At 36.4% G+C, this 17,673-nt stretch overlaps 1 protein-coding gene across 3 annotated transcripts in view; it reads left to right on the top strand.

Moving 5' to 3' along the window:
* The window catches only part of TTBK2 (tau tubulin kinase 2), a 159,405-nt gene that overhangs the window by 73,834 nt on the left and 67,898 nt on the right, over positions 1-17,673 (top strand). For all 3 annotated transcript variants that reach the window (XM_032343454.1, XM_032343455.1, XM_032343456.1), the window contains 3 exons: positions 6,122-6,195; positions 11,510-11,650; positions 13,127-13,231. In XM_032343454.1, coding sequence (XP_032199345.1) covers positions 6,122-6,195; positions 11,510-11,650; positions 13,127-13,231 — 320 coding nt within the window. The remainder of the gene's footprint in view (positions 1-6,121; positions 6,196-11,509; positions 11,651-13,126; positions 13,232-17,673) is intronic.

Below are 17,673 nucleotides of genomic sequence, written 5' to 3'. Positions count from 1 at the left end.
CACAGATTGCGTGGAGCCCTGGGTGTGGTGCAAAAACAATGAATACTGTTAACGCTGAAAAGAAATTAAAAAAAAAAAAAAAGAATAGAGGGAAGACACCTCAAAAATAAAATAAAATAAAATCTTTAAAAAATTTCTTCACAGTGGATCAAAGACTTAAACATAAACTCTTACAAGAAAACTATGTGTAAATCTTTGTAATCTTGGATTAGGCAATGAGTCCTTAGTATGTTGCTAAAACTGTAAAACAGCAAAACAAAAAATGGATTAATTGGACTTCATCACATTTAAAAACTCTTGTGCTTCAAAGATCACCATCAAGAAGGTGAACAGACACAGCACCTGGGTGGCTCAATTGTTAGGCAACTGCCTTCGCTCAGGTCAGGATCCCAGGGTCCTGGGATTGAGTCTGTATTGGGCTCGCTGCTTGGCGGGGAGCCTGTTTCTCCCTCTACCTGCTGCTACCCCTACTTGTGCTCTCTCTCTGTTAAATAAATAAAATAAATTTTTAAAAAATGTGAACAGACAACCCACTGAATAGGAGAAAATATTTTCAAATCATGCATCTGATAGGACTGTATTTAGAATATATAAAGAACTCATAAACTCAGTAATAGAGACATAAAACACAATTTAAAAATCAGCAAAGGATCTGAATAGACATTTCTCCAGAGAAGATATACAGATTGCCAGTAAGCACATGAAAAGATGCTCAACATTATTAGTAATTATGGAAATGTAAATCAAAATTATATTGAGATGTCAGTTCACTCTCACTAGGATGACTGCAGTAAAAAGAAATACAGATAATAACAGGAGTTGGTGAGGATGTGGAGAAATTAGAAGCCTCATATGTTACCGGTAGGAATATAAAGTTGTGCAGCTTTTTTGGACAACAGTCCAGCAGTTCCTATGGACTGCTTAAGATTAAACATATTAATAACTATATAAGATTAAGCATAGCTACATAATGGATATTATTGACAATGAAAAGAAGTGAAATATTGATACCTGCCACGACATGGATGAGTTTTGAACACATTATGCTAGGTGAAAGAAACCAGTCACAAAAACTACTTATTGTATGATTCCATTTATGTGAAATGTCCAGAATAGTCAGGTCTGTAGAGATAGAAAGTAGTTTAGTGGGACTGACTCTCATGGGGTTGGGGGAGTTGCAGGGGGAAGTGGAAGTGACAACTAATAAGTATGGGTTTTTTGGTGGGGTAGGGTAGGGCTGTTGAAAATGTTCTAATGTTGATTATGGTGGTGGTTGTACAACTGTGAATATACTAAAAACAATTGAATTACACTTTAAATGGGTGAATTTAGTGGTACATTAATAATGTTCCAATAAAGGTATTGTAAAAAACTTATTCATTGTTTAGTTAGTGTGTACCCTGTGCAGAGCTAGGTATTAGAGCCCCTACCCTAGGAGTACTTACAGTCTAGGGGTCAGACAAGCAAAGACAGTATAGCCTAATGATGCTGCAATTAAATTTATGTATCATATTCTGGTGCCTTTAATGAGAATGTATGGGAAGTTATTAAGTAGGAATAAAATGAGGATTGGTGTGGGTTTGACATCACTCCTGTCCTAGTCTGACATTAAGATTATTTAGATGTCATGGGGGCACTTGGCTAGCTCAGTTGGTAGAGTGTGCAAATCTTGATCTCAGAGTTGGATGAAGAGATTACTTAAAAATAAAATCTTTTATTTATTTATTTTTAACGATTTTATTCATTTATTTGAGAGAGAGAGACAGAGAGCACGTGGACATGAATGTGAGGGAGGGGCAGACAGAGAGGGAGAAGCAGACTCCCGGCTGAGCAGGGAACCTGATGTAGGGCTCCATCCCAGAACCCTGGGATCATGACCTGAGGTGAAGGCAGGCACTTAACGGACTGAGCCACACAGATGTCCTAAAATAAAATCTTCTTTAAAAAGACTATTTACATGTCTTTTATACTGGGAGTTCTTAAAACTTTATAAATGGTTTTATCTAGGGACTTTGTGTGGTTTCTGTAATATTTCTGGACCTCTCCTCTAATCTTACTGTGCATGAAGTTGAGTAACTATTTTTGTGAACGTGGAATCATAATCACACCTAGCAGTGCATAGTGTGGGACTGTCTTGTTTTTTTTGCTTGTTTGTTTGCTTACCAACTAGGTTTGACCTAGGAGACTGCCTGACTTATAAAGATTGCTGTAGTTCTGGTATCTGGATTCTCCTCAGGACTCTTAACTAATGACAGTTTATTAGGTCTCTCCTGATATATTATGGGTTTAGCAAGCTGATTCTCTTTCCCTTTGGTTTCTCTTTCTCCACAGCAATGATTTTGAATTATTAACACTCTCTTCAAGTATAACTTACCCTGCTTCCTTCATTTTTAGAGATTATTTTGCAGAATTCTTCATATCTGAAAAATGGGGAAAATAATAATACTTAAGGTGTGAAGATTAAATGCATGTAAAGCACTTAATATAATGCCTGGCACAATATGCTTACATATTATGCATGTTTTACTAGCTATCATTATTTTTTTTTAAAAGATTTATTTATTTATTTATTTGACAGAGAGAGAGAGAGAGAACAAGTAGGCAGAGAGGCAGGCAGAGAGAGAGAGAGGAAGGGAAGCAGGCTCCCCACTGAGCAGAGAGCCCGATGTGGGACTCGATCCCAGGATCCTGAGATCATGACCTGAGCCAAAGGCAGCGGCTTAACCCACTGAGCCACCCAGGTGCCCCTAGCTATCATTATTTATATTAATTTGTTTATTCACAGATACTAACTGGGCATTTCACTAATTGACAGGTGCTGTGCTAGTCACCAGAACAAGATAGATACGGTCCCTGTACTCAGTTTATACTAGTTATTACAATAGTTATTTTTATACTCTAAGTGGTGGTGAAGAATTACTGTTCCGTTAAATTGTAGTTTCTTCATGCTTCTAAAAATTTGTACATATTATTGAACCAAGGATTTTCACTAATTGCATGTATCTAAAATATAAGAGCAATAGTACACTATGCTAAAAAGTGTGAGTTAAGAACTCAATTAAGCTCTAACCGATATCAATGAAGATGTGTTGGTGAATCAATCCTAAGGAGTTTGCTCCAGACTTTGTATTTTGTTTATCAGTCAAGGATCTACAGTTTATTTGATTTCTTTTTTTTTTTTTTTTATAAGTAGGATGTTTTCACTATCAAGAGATAAATAGTATTTTGGTGTTATATACCATAAGATATTTTTGAAAGAACATTCTGAGAAGCATTAAATACAGTATGGCTTTTGTTTTTAGTTGGTTGAAATGTCTTTGTAATAGACATCCATAATTTATTTTATTTTATTTTTTTTTAAAGATTTTATTTATTTATTTGACAGAGAGAGATCACAAGTAGGCAGAGAGGCAGGCAGAGAGAGAGGAAGGGAAGCAGGCTCTCCGCTGAGCAGAGTGCCCGATGCGGGACTCGATCCCAGGACCCTGAGATCATGACCTGAGCCGAAGGCAGCGGCTTAACCCACTGAGCCACCCAGGCGCCCTAGACATCCATAATTTAAATGTTATATGCTAGGAAGGTGGAATTTTTAATGGATAATAAGAATAAAATACTTCCTAAATGATTTTTAAATTGTTTCTTTGAAGCTGAGGGAAAAAGTAAATTGCTAATTGGCCGTCATTTCATTCTTTCATTCTTACTGCAGTTTACTAGATGACAGACACAGTTTTGCAAATATTTGTAAAATACATGTAAAGTGATGCACATGCATTGTACACATTGGGAATTATTGCTCCCATTGAACATATTTTTTGTGAGTTCCAACCCTTTCCAGCATAACCACAGAGAAAGAGAGAATAGTGTAAAGAAGTTGAATTATTAACTAAAATAAGTCTGGATTGTATTTGTATTTTAAGTCCGTCAGTAGAAAGTTTTTGTTTTTGTTTTTGTTTTAATTTTGAGGTGTATTTCTCATTTATTCACCAAATCTTGCCCGTCCATCTCTTGGCGTATGACTTGCTCACTTTACAGGCAAACTTCTTCAAAGATTACCCTCACTGCCTCATAGTTGATTCATGCTTTATTCCATTGAAGACTGGCTGTCGCCCTTTCTACTCACTAGTGACTTCTTAATTTTTATATTAACCAGCACTTCTCAGCCTTTCTATAGCATTTGCCATTAGCCAAAATGTTTTTTCTCATTGTATGTCTATAATACCTCCTTCTCATAGTTTCCTCATACCTTTCTGGCTATTACTTGTTTCCCTTTATGCATTCTTTTATTTTTTCCCATGCTCTAAATGTTTCATTTTCTAAAATTCAGTTTTTAGATTAATTTTCTTCTCATTCTTTATATTCTTCCTACTTGGTTGTTTTCCATCGGTGTGTGTAGTTCTGTCTGTCTTCCATGAACTTATGGTTCCCCAGTGTATTTCTTCAGCTCAGCTTTTTGCTCAGCAGCAGGCTTAAAATTACAATTGTCTGCCAAATTCACCAGATTGTCCTTAAACTCGACATTCTAATATCCCTTACAGCCTATACAACCTACTATATATTCTCTTATTTTGGTACAACTTACCATTTAATTGTACCAGTGTCTAGCCAGAAACTGTCTTTGGTATCTCTCATATTTATCTTATTTTTTCCATCTCTCCTATACTATTTATCATTTAAACCCTATTCTCTCTCGGGATATTGTAACTGTTCCCAGAGTGACCTTTCTGCCTTTAGAGTTGACCTCTGTGTGGTCTGTCATTGCCACCATAGCAGTGTTCTAAAGTACAATGTTTTTTTTTGTTTGTTTGTTTGTTTGTTTTAAAGATTTTATTTATTTATTTGACAGAGAACACAAGTAGGCAGAGAGGCAGGCAGAGAGAGAGGAGGAAGCAGGCTCCCCGCTGAGCAGAGAGCCCGATGCGGGACTCGATCCCAGGACCCTGAGATCATGACCTGAGCCGAAGGCAGCGGCTTAACCCACTGAGCCACCCAGGCGCCCTAAAGTACAATGTTTTAAGTGTGTTTTTCCTCATCTTAAAGTTTTGTAGATGCTTCTCTTTACCCAACAATAGATCCAATAGATCATATATCCATCCATGGCCCATCTGCTTTTGGAACACTTAGAGAACTTTTGAAAAGCTCCAACCTGTATTTTTCCCCACCAATTCTGAATCACTAAAGAGTGCAGGAATTTACAAAGTTTTCCAAGATGATTTTGATACATAGCTGGGGCTGAGAAAAACTGACTTCTCCATGTGGCTTACTTTCCTTGTTATAGAGTCTAAGACCCTTCAGGGCCTCATGTCTCTTGCTTCTCCAGCATCTCCTCATTCTGTTCTCCCTTCATTCACTATGCTCCAGACAAAATGCCCTCTTCTTGCCCTGGAGCCCACCAGTGTTAATCCTTTTCTAGGACCTTTGTTTGCTTTTGTTGAATCAGGGCAGACTCTGGATTTCTACCTGTTCCACTCTGCTTTCCTCTGCACCCTAGTCAGCACCTCCTTGGATTTCATAGGTAAAACCCAGGTTGAAAACCACTGAACTAATCCAAATCATTGAGGCAAAGAAAGATTAAGTGATTAAGGGACTGAAGTCATATATTGGTGAATGGCAGACCATATCTGAAATTCAGGATTTATACTTATAAAATAAATTTATATTATATTTACATATATACATATATATATTTCAGGATTTATATTTATACAGTAAATTTATATTATAAATATAATATTTGTATCCCCCAGGATTTATATTCCTAACAGAGTTCTTATTTATTGCTCTTCTCAGTTTTCATACGTATAATATCCGGGCAAGTTGATCTGCAATGACCTTTTAATTCTTTACTTCATAAATAAGTTATCTTTCATTTATTTCCTCATTCATTTATTTATTCATCCAATAAACATGTGTTTGACTACACACAGAGCAATGTAGGGTCCAGGGGGAGGTGGATAGAAAATTTGAATAATACAGATTTCCTATTTTTAAGGTTCTTAAGACAGGTCCTTTATATTCAATTATAAAATACTATGCAAAAAAGCAAATTATTAATTATTTAGAAGAGAAATCATAGCATAACCTTTTCCACTGTTTTCTGTCTTTCTTTCTTTCTTTTATCCAGGGAAAGACCACGTTTGTAGATTTATTGGCTGTGGGAGGAATGATCGATTCAACTATGTGGTCATGCAGTTGCAGGTAGGTTACTTGGAAATGTATCTTAAAATATTTCAGTTTTGATCAAAGTACCTAATTTCAGCAGATATGAATAAAATAGAATTCTTGGTATCATCTCAGAATGTTTTATATTATGCAGATGGAATTTCATTTAAACAGATTTGACATAGATTTTCCCAAAGATGGAAGGGTTGTTCGTTTTTTGTTTTTGTTTTTTTTTTGCTATTTTTTTAATTAACATATAATATATTATTTGTTCCAAGGGTACAGGTCTGTGAATCCTCAGTCTTACACAATTCACCACACTCACCATAGCACATACCCTCTGTAATGTCCATCACCCAGTTACCCCATCCCTTCCCACCCCCTCCCCTCCAGCAACCCTCAGTTTGTTTCTTGAGGTTAAGAGTCTCTTATCCTTTGTCTCCCTCTCTGGTTTCGTCTTGTTTCATTTTTCCCTCTGGAAGGGTTGTTCTTGTCAGCTCTCCATTGATTATCATCATTGCAGTTTTTCAATCCCCACATGGATTATTGGATAGGAATCTTGCCCAGTCCCTCTCCCTTCCTCTCTTTGTTACCTCTAGTTTTTAATTTATGTGCTCAAGAACCAACTTTGACTGCTTGAAAATTTAAGTATTACTTGATACATAGGAGAAATGCATTCCTTTTTCTTTTTTCATTCATTAACATAGTTCTGTTTCCTAGATGGAGAGTGGAGTTGAGTTGGGACAGCAGAGGAAAGAAATTCAGAAAAAGTTTCAGAAAACTAAGGAGACCAGTGTAGATCAGATAACGATGGCCTTTGTGACCTTTGGCAGGCTCCTCTGGATTTATCCAACAACCTTTCCAATTGACTTTCTTGCAGTATTTTTTCCTGTTCATAAGAAAATTATCCACCATTAGCCATGCATCTGTACAGTTATGATTGACTTGATTTGGAGTAAAGCTAATATAATTGTTAGAGGGTACTCTATCTTACATGACATATTGAAGATAAATACTATGTTTCCCCTTGTGTATTGTGATAAAATTTACATAGTCAGCTTCTCACTGCCACTTTTAATTTTTTCTAAAAATCCTCAATTCTTTTGGGTATGGAGGGCAGGAGGGGCAGAAGGAGAGGTTGAAAGAAAATCTTAAGCAGGTCCATGCTCAGGACAGAGCTTGATGCAGGCTCGATCTCATGATCCAGAGATCATGACCTGAGCCAAAATCAGGAGTTTTATGCTCCACTGAGTGAGCCACCCAGGCGCCCCCTAAATTTATTATTCTTTATTACCCTTTTCTTCTTGGTGATTCAGTTGTAGAATACCTGCCTTAAAAATTTTAAGGACTGGGGCACCTGGGCAGCTCTTAAAATCTGGGTCTTGAAATCTTACGGGTTTGAGAATTTGTGCTTCTTTTCTCATTTCTACCTGCAACATCTGGGAAGAGTCTCATGAAATTTCCTTTCACCATTGAGGCTTTAAATGAGCAGCCTTCATATAGCCAAAGGGTGATATTTTGTGAAAAAGCGTTATCACCTAGGGAGGGGCAAAAAAATTTTTGAATCTTATAATCATACAGATGTAGATCTAGATTTCCTAACATCAGAGCTGCCTTATTTTAAGAATTTTTTCTTATTGTGAAAAACATTAAACATACACAAAATAAAATAGTATAATGAACACCTTTGTACTCATCACCCAGCTTCAGTAGTTATCAGTACATGGTCCATCTTGTTCCTGGTGTATTCTTCCTCTCCTCTACCTCCACCGATTATTTCAAAGCAAAATGGAAGCATATTTTATCTGAAAATACATGAATATGTATTCCTAAGAGAGACTCTTTTTCTCCTCTTAATCACAGTATACAGTAATTCCTTAATAATAGCATTAAATATCAAGATAATCTTCAGATTTCCTTATTGTATATCTTCTATTTTATTTTTTTTTAATATTTGGATTACTTAAATCTGGTTTCACAGAGGGTTCCACATGTTGCATTTGGTGGATATAATTATTAAACCTTCTTTACTTTATAGGTTCCCTCTATTTCTTTTTTTTACAGTTTTTTTGTTGTTGTTCATATTGTCATTGACAAAAATGATGTCGCTTGTCATGAAGTTCACATATTCTGGAGTTTGCTGATTATCTCCCTCCTTATTTAACATGTTGTTCTATCCACTGTATTTTCTGTAAACTGGTGATTAGATCTTTGTTTTTAATTAGCCAGAGTACTTCAGAGGTGAGTGGTATGTTCTTCTTGCATCTCATCCCTAGGCAATGTCTGGGTTGTCTCTTTTTAATATTCTTAGGATTGATCCTTGAGATTCAGGGACAGTCAGCCTGATGCATCCTTTTTAAAGCTCCCAGTAGTTTTTCTTCTAGGTTTTATCAACTGATTAGTAATCATTGCCTAGATCCATTACTTCAGTGGGGTTGCAGGTATATGATTCTAATTCTATCAGTTTTCCTTAATTAATAGCTGGAATTCTTCAAAAAAGCACTCCCTCAACTATTAGGTTACCTGAGATAATTTTATATATAGGAAAGGCAGGATTTGTCCTTGTTTCTTTTCTTCTGTTTACTAGTTTTCAAAATAACAAGTTGGTTCCCTAATATTTTCCAAAGAGGACTGATGAGCTCTGTCTTTTTTAAAAAACATATGAGTTCATGGATTTCACATCTTTTATATTTCTCAATTATTGCATTTGTTTTTAATGTTCAAATTGCTCTATCTTCGACCAATAGGTCTTCTTTCAAGTTGGATTCTGATTCATTTTGGTAAGACCAGACTATAGCAGTCTTTGATAGCATCCTTACTTTCTCATCCAATATCATGTTCCAAGCTCATTCTATGTGTTTCATGCTTCAGAGCTAGAATCAGCCATTTCTCCAGTAAGCCCTGATTCCTCTTCATGGGAAATGGTATTTAGAGACCACAAACTCTAGAGGCTATGGGTATCTCTTGCAATTGGGTTGAACATTGTTTTAAATTCATTTCAAGTGGATAGGTTCAGGGTACACATTTTTTAAAAGAGAAAGTAGATACTTCTAGTTCAAATTTGTGACAGTAGGGTTGCTGACAACTTATTTTTATCTCTTTGCTCTTATACACTTTTAAATATATGTAGATGAAATGATATGGGGATTTACATGAAAATAATCCAGCATATATATGTGTGGGAAGGAAAAGGGTGTGCGTTGCAAGGGTGTGGGGGAGTAGGTAACAAACAGGTAAAACAAGATTAGCTATGAATTGATAATTGTTAATTCTTGGTGATGAGTAGTTAATATGAGGGTTCATTATATTATTTTCTTTTAGGTTCACTTCACATTTTTAGTAGTAAAATCCACTTGCATTTTTATTGGGATCATGTTAAATTTATAGAATTACTTAGGGGAAAATGATTTTTTTTCCATTCAATAATATTCATTCTGTGTTATGAATAAGAATCCCTGGTGGCTGTGTACCAGTCAGTAAGATGAGTGTACCATAATTTATTTAACCTTTCATTTATTGATAGATATGTGGATTGTTTTCAGTTTTTCTTTGTAACAAATAATAACTACTTTTATTTATTTACTTTTATTTAGTTAGTTTATACTGTGAAGTTTTTTTTTATTAAATTAATTTATTTATCTTCAGAAAAACAGTATTCATTATTTTTTCACCACACCCAGTGCTCCATGCAATCCGTGCCCTCTATAATACCCACCACCTGGTACCCCAACCTCCCACCCCCCTGCCACTTCAAACCCCTCAGATTGTTTTTCAGAGTCCATAGTCTCTCATGATTCACCTCCCCTTCCAATTTATACTGTGAAGTTTTTAATTTTAATTAGGTGAATAAAACCTGCATGTATTTACCATGTTAATAACTTTTCCCCATACTCCTGCTAGCCTTATATTTTATCTTTTTGGATTTTGTTAGTTGTTACCTTAGTTTACATTTTAAAAGATGTGAAATTTTAGGGACGCCTGGGTGGCCCATTGAATAAGCATCTACCTTCGGCTCAGGTCATGATCCTGGGGTCCTGGAATCAAGTCCTAGACCGGGTTCCTTGCTGAGGGGGGAGTCTGCTTCTCCTTCTGCCTGCTCCCCCTGCTTGTGTGCTCTTTCTTTCTCTCTGACAAATAAATAAATAAATAAAAATTTTAAAGAAATTTAAAAATAACTGATTTGAAATTTTAGAATCATTACTACTGTCATAAATCAAATTAATTGATTTTCCTTCAAAAGCTTTTATAATGGTGGAAGTTGTTTACAAATAAAGTTCCAGTATTTCTCAGGTATATTTTTGGAAATCAAAATACTGATTTTTGAGAAAAAAATGATTGGAATGCTCGTAAGTTATTAGCTACTCATGGGATTGTAAAACTCATTATTGTAATTATCACTTATTTTATATTTGGAATTATTGCTCTGGGTACATATGTTTTCTATATTTACAAATAATCAAGACTATATTTTGTTATGGCATGAAAGACGGAAACATGATGACTCAAAAACATAGTAAGTTCAAAAACTTCTGGTTATTCTTAAATTTCTTTGAAACATTCATGCCAAACCTTAATGGAATCTCTTCTCCTGAATGAGAGGGTCATGATTTGTGTAAAATCCTTGCTCTGTCAGAAATTTTTTTTTTTAAAGATTTTATTTATTTATTTGGCAGAGAGAGATCACAAGTAGGCAGAGAGGCAGGCAGAGAGAGAGAGAGGAGGAAGCAGACTCCCTGCCGAGCAGAGAGCCTGATGCGGGACTCCATCCCAGGACCCTGAGATCATGACCTGAGCCGAAGGCAGCGGCCTAACCCACTGAGCCACCCAGGCGCCCTGTCAGAAATTTTTTAAAGATTTATTTATTTGAGAGAGAGCATGAGCCAGGGGGTGGGGGGTAGAGGGAGAGAAAGAATCCCACACTCTACTGAGTGTGGGTCCTGCGCTGCTCAGGGCTCCATCCCACAACCCCAAGACCATGACCTGAGCGGAAACCAAGACTTGGATGCTCAACCAACTGAGCTACCCAGGTTCCCCTGTCAAGTCATTTTTTTTTTTTAAAGATTTTATTTATTTATCAGAGTGGGGGGGAGAGGGCGAGCACAGGCAGACAGAATGGCAGGCAGAGGCAGAAGGAGAAGCAGGCTCCCGCCGAGCAAGGAGCCCGATGTGGGACTCGATCCCAGGACGCTGGGATCATGACCTGAGCTGAAGGCAGCTGCTTAACCAACTGAGCCACCCAGGCGTCCCCCCCCCCCCCCCGTCAAGTCATTTTTAATGGTAAACGAATAACTTCCCGCTCTTCTTTTATAGCATAGTACCATATGTGAAAGTGTTTATTTGGTTTACACAGGGTCGGAATCTGGCAGATCTACGTCGTAGCCAGTCCCGGGGCACATTCACCATTAGCACTACTCTTCGGTTGGGTAGACAGATTCTCGAGTCTATTGAGAGCATCCATTCTGTGGGATTCTTGCACCGAGACATCAAACCGGTAAGAGGCCTTTTCAAGTCAGAGCACAGAATGAGTTTGCTTTGTACTCTTAATCTAATGAAGGGACACAGTAAATTATGAATGTAGCTTTCTGTATTTGCTTTCTATTATTAAATACAAGGTAATATTTTAATTCTGTAACTAGAAGCAAAATATAACTTGCCTCTTAATTAAAAAAAAAATTCGAATTACAAACTACAATTTAACATTCAGGAGCTTTTTTCATACAATGAAAATGTTGCTCTCAGCCAAAGTAAAAATTAATAATGCTTGACTATTATTATTATGTGTGTTAACATTCCTAGTTAACACCTAAATTGGAAGTCATTCTTTAGATTTCTTTTTCCTGATACTGTGTAAAAATATATACATATGTGGCTTTTATATTCATTGTGTTCTCTGAACTATTTCTCAAGTGACAAATTGTACTTATAAGGAACCATCAATTATGAAAGACCTTATTTTTTCTTCTGAGTGCTACAGTGGCAATATATAGTATTTTTTCTATTCTGTTTTTTCTTAGAAATTGTCATTTCCATAACTGAAATATGCGTTTATTTTTCCTTCTTTGTTTTTTTTATTGCTCACAAGGGGAAATGATCCATTTCTGATATACTGTATTTACTATAAATATATCATGTGTTGGTTAGTGCAGTTGAAAATTACATCCATCTGTTGCTACATGATTTCTAAAGTTAAATAGTTTACATGAAAATGCCAACTAAAATTAACATTAGTAGAGTCAGGCTTAATGGAATATAGATTTCTCTTGCTCACAATTCTATGCCAAACTAAATGTCACTACTTTAGAAGCATGGTGACTGAAGACTTTCCATTTTCATCTGAAAACTCCCTAAATAGAACACTATTTTAAAATAAAAGCTAACAATTTTTGTAGCAGTTTTGCTTTTTCCTTTATAAATTCTCTTTTTACATACCATCTTTGCAGATTTGTGCTCATTTAACATTACATTTATTTTTTAAGGGAAGAATGCAAAGTGTATTTCATGTAAGTCTGTTTTGAAATGCTTCCTTAAATTGAATTTTAATTTTTATGCTTAGTGAAATTCATCTTTATGATGTTTATAGGAAATTCATTTAAATTTTTAGCTGTGTCTTTAATTTTGCTCACTCCTAGTTCCTCCCATTTTAAAAAGGAAGAGTTGGGCTCTCTTTAAAGTGTTGACTTAGACCAGAATTTCAAGGAACATAGAGTTCCACTTAAGTCAGTGTTGTTGTAGATAACTTTGTACCATCACTTAATTCTTTGTTCCTCAAAGTTACCTGCTCCTAGGCATTAATAGAATACACAACAAGATTATGTATTAATATCCAGTAAATATCATGAATTAGAATAGTGTGTTTGAGACATATGTATTATATAGAGTTTAAATAGAAGAATTAAAATATAGGAAGGATATATGTTAGGATTTAGTATTGTAAGAATATGTATATTTTCCTTCTTTGCTTTTCTAGTCGAACTTCGCCATGGGTCGCTTTCCTAGTACATGTAGGAAATGTTACATGCTTGATTTTGGCTTGGCTCGACAATTTACCAATTCCTGTGGTGACGTCAGACCAGTAAGATTTTTCATATTATTATTAAATTTGAGAATTAATCTGTTATTTATAGTATCACTTTTTAAAAAAAGAAATATGAATTATGTATAGAATGGATGTCATCCAAGAAGTAGCCTATAGATTTTATGATTAAATTAGTGGATAGAGTTAATTTTATTATTGAAAGTTGTGGCTTTAATAAAAAAGTACATGAGGGGCAGCTGGGTGGCTTGCTTAAGCATCCGACTTTGTTTCAGGCCATGATCCCAGGATCTTGAGGTCCAGCCCTGCATCAGGCTTACCTGCTCAACCGGGAGCCTGCTTCTCCCTCTTTGTCTGCTACTCCCCCTACTTGTGCTTTCTCACTTTCTCTCAGTTGAATAAATAAATACAATCTTTAAAAAAGAAAAAAAAAAAGGACACTAGACACAGAGTTGGAAGGAAGGATTTGGAGAAGAACACACATTGGCCCTTTAGGCTCAAGGGTCTTTTTTGCAGTCTGAGGTTCTAACTATAATTCTATTTTCGTTTTGTACATTTCATATCCAGAATTTCCATTTGGAAATATGTTTTCTCATTTTTGATATTTTCTATTTGAGAATGAACATTATTTTTCTTTATTGATACTCTCTATTTGACGTGATGTTGTCGTCATGCTTTCCTTATGTCTTTAATCAAGCTCTCCTTTGGTTCTGTGAACATACTTACAATGGCTAGTCTGAAATCTTTCCTCTTAAATCTGACATCTTGTCACTGTCACAGGCGGTTTCTGTTGCTTCTCCCACCCCCAAATGTATGGGTCATACTTTCCTGTTTCTTTGATTCCTTATAATTTTTTTTTTGTTGGAGACTGGACATTTTAGATAATATAGCTGTTTTAGATACCGGTCCTCCTTTCCAGGGCTTTGTTACTGTTATTTGCTTGTTTATTTGTTTAGGGGCTGAACTGGATTTGTTTCTGTGAAGGCTGTTCCTCTGTGCCCCTTCCCTCCCTTTCCCCCACACAGAATATTAAGTCTCTACTGTTGCTCCTGAGGGGCAGTCTGCCTATAGTCACCCTGGAATGACTCCTGTACTGGTAGAGCTCTCTTCTATACTTTTCCCTGACTACACCCAGGTTTTAAACTCCACTAATTGCTGGCTGATTGCTTTGTTGTTTACAATAGTGCCCTGGGGTATAAATTCCAGGCGGGGGCATGACTAACTAATCTAATCTAAATTCTGAGGTTAGAGTTTGGCTATTTCTGACCTCAAGAGGCCTTCTAGAAGTCTTATTCCTCTGGTTCTCTTACCTGGCCAGCCCGTAGTCCAGGTTTATCTTCATTAGATCTGCAAGCAAATCTCCTCTCAACTCCCTATACCACAACCTTCCCTATTTTTGAGAAATGTTTTAAGTTTAAATTTTACTGTTGCAAACAAGATAAACTCCTGTGGGAAGAGATTAGCAGGTGGTTTTTTTGTTTTTTGTTTTTTTTTTTAAATGGCCTTTCTCCTGCCCCCAAGCAAAATCTCTGAGCCAAGGCTCTAAAGTTGGGCGGAGAACTGCGGTAGCTTCTGAATGACATCCTTATTCCTAGGAGCTGATTCAAGGCAGTAAGTGGAGATCTCTCAGTTTGTCTGTCCTGTCAGGGAAGCACTGTCTCCTGAGCCACGGGAAGGGCTCTTGGGCTCTCAGGATTGTCAACATACACCCAAGGTAGAGATCTGGAAGAACCTCAGAAATGCTGAAGTCCTGCTTCTATGGGAAGAAAGCCCTCCAGCTTGGAACTGAGAAATAAGGGAGTCCTGTATCCATGGTGGCAACAGTCTGGAGTAGAGCCACGTTCTCTGCTCTGGAAGAGAGGAGGGAGGGAATGGTTTTGGTTCAAGTTCCATAGAATTTTCACTTTTCTTGAATAGATGTTTCTTTGTGTTATTTACCCTAAGGACCATTTCCAGGAGTTTTAGTTTTTTAAAATAATTTTCACCAATTTTACTGGGAATCAGGTCAGTAGAACTCCTTATATTGTCATAACCTACAGTTCAGTTCTTCTAATGTCTCCTTTTTACCTTTAGTTTTGTTTTAACTTGGTACTGATTGTGATTTTCATTTTCTAGCAAATTAAGTTGCACAAAAGCTAAAATACTGATTTTGAATGAGCTAAATATATAATAGTGGAGTTAGAATATAGGCATATGAGAATTTAGGTGCCTTAAAAATTACAAGATAATCTTTTTGATTCTAGTGAAGATCTTGCATTAATACATAGCAAAGCCCGTAAAGAATTTAGGTTCTATATAGCTTGCTAGATTTGAATTTATTTCTGGAATCCCATGTCTTTTCCAGATATCATTCTTTTTGAATTTTTAGACTGTTACAGGTTATTGTTTATTCTCACACATAACATATATTTGATGAGCACATAATCTGTGTGAGCCATGGATCTAGGTGCTAGGACTGTAGTGGTGAACAAGCAGATCAAAATGAGGCTCTTATGGAAGTTATATTTTTTTGGAGAAGACAGATAAAAAACATATAAATACATAATTTTAGCTAGTGGCATATGCTATGAATAAACACAAAACAGTGTATTGACAGAGAGAGTGATGGGCAGTGAGAATAAGAGACTATGTTAGTACCAAAAAAGAAAAAAAGGAGACTATTTTAGAAGTAATAGTTAAAAAAGACTTCTGAGGAGGTATTGAGTTGAGAGTTGAATTAAGTGTGAGAGTGGGCCATGTGAGTATCTTGAAAGAGAGTGTTCCTTTAAAGGCCCTAAGGTATAGTAAGTTTGGTGTGCTTGAGAAAAAGCAGGGAGGCCACTGTGGGTATATATAGCACAACACAGCATAGCATGATGAGGAGTTCAGTGGCAAGAGATTATATACGATTTTACAAAGAGATTTTCTTCTAAATATGATAGGAAGCCTTTGGAAAATTTTGAGTGGGGTTGTTGCACAATCTGGTACATGATCTGTCAATAAGCTAATTATATAATGGAATTATATACAGAAGCAGATTATATTTAAGACATAGCCTTAGGAGAATTTCAGTGCCTAGAAATTGTAAGGAGCCTATCTTCAGTTTTATCAGTATTCTTCTGTAAATTAGTAGTCTTGCAGAAAAGAACTTAGGTTCTTTGTAGTTTGTTATATTTGAATATATTTCTGGAATCCCATTTCTGTTCTAAGTAACAGTTTTCAAGTTTTAGAACATGTGTTGTTTTTTTAAAGTCACTCTGGCTGTGAAGAAGAGACTATTGAGAGCAAGAGCAAGAGTGGAATCAGAAAGTTACAAGTGAGAAGGCTAATGCCGTTAGTCATTGATAGTGACTGAGATCTAGGGCATTAGGGAGCTCTAGTGAAGATGGTGAGAAATGGTCATATTTAGGATATATTTTAAAGATATATTTAATGATGCTTCCTTTTGGATTTGTTAATATCAGATGTCAAGAAAAAAGAAGAGTCAAGATTGACTTTTAAATTTTTGTCCTGAACTAATGGTCGTGCCTTTAACCATGATGGGGAAGAAGGATGAACAGTGGATTTAATAAGGGAAAATGAGGTTCTATTTTCTAGAAGTTAAGTTTGAGATGCTTCTTAGATTCCAGGTGGAAATACAACAAGAAGGTGATTTGATATAGTACTATGTAGCTCAAAAGAGAAATCAGGACTGGAGATAATAGAAATTTAAGAATCATTTGATTGGGGGTGGGGGTGTAGCCAGGGCACAGGGGTGCAAGAATACCTGGTTTTGGGGGTCCCAAGTAGATGAGCTTCGACTACTTGACACTGAGAAAATCTGAAGGCAGAGAGACAAGTACTGGTGAAACAAGAAAGAAAAGTATTTGAACAGATGCTCAATGGACTGTGCCACCCAGGGCGCCCCAAGAGCTGTTTTTATTTTATTTTATTTTATTTTAGATTTTATTTATTTATTTTAGAGAAAGAGTGTGTGAGGGGGAAGGAACAGAAGGAAGAAGGACAAGCAGACTCCATGCTGAGCACAGAGCCCAACAAAAGGCACAATCCCATGACCTTGAGATCATGACCTGAGCCGAAATTAACAGTTGGATGATTAACCAACTGAGAGATGTTTTATTTTAAAGACTGGTAGGGGCGCCTGGGTGGCTCAGTGGGTTCGGCCTCTGCCTTCGGCTCGGGTCATGGTCCTGGGGTCCCGGGATTGGCCCCACATCAGGCTCTCTGCTCAGTGGGGGGCCTGCCTCCCCCTTCCCCTCTGTCTGCCTCTCTGCCTACTTGTGATCTCTCTTTGTCAAATAAGTGAATAAAATCTTAAAAAAAAAAGAAGAAGAAAAAGACTGGTAAAACAGGGACATAGTTGAAAGTGAAGTAATAAAATCCTTCCTTAATTTATTCCTTCTCATTTATTTATTTTTAAGAAGATTATTTATTTATTTATTTAACAGGGAAAGAGAGAGAGAGAGAGAGGTATCACAAGTAGGCAGAGAAGCAGGCAGAGA

This window comes from Mustela erminea, chromosome 5 (assembly GCF_009829155.1).
Source record: "Mustela erminea isolate mMusErm1 chromosome 5, mMusErm1.Pri, whole genome shotgun sequence".
Classification (NCBI taxonomy): Eukaryota; Metazoa; Chordata; class Mammalia; order Carnivora; family Mustelidae; genus Mustela; species Mustela erminea.
The sequence above is the reverse complement of the archived record's forward strand: the minus strand, read 5'-3'. Positions and strand labels throughout refer to the sequence as shown.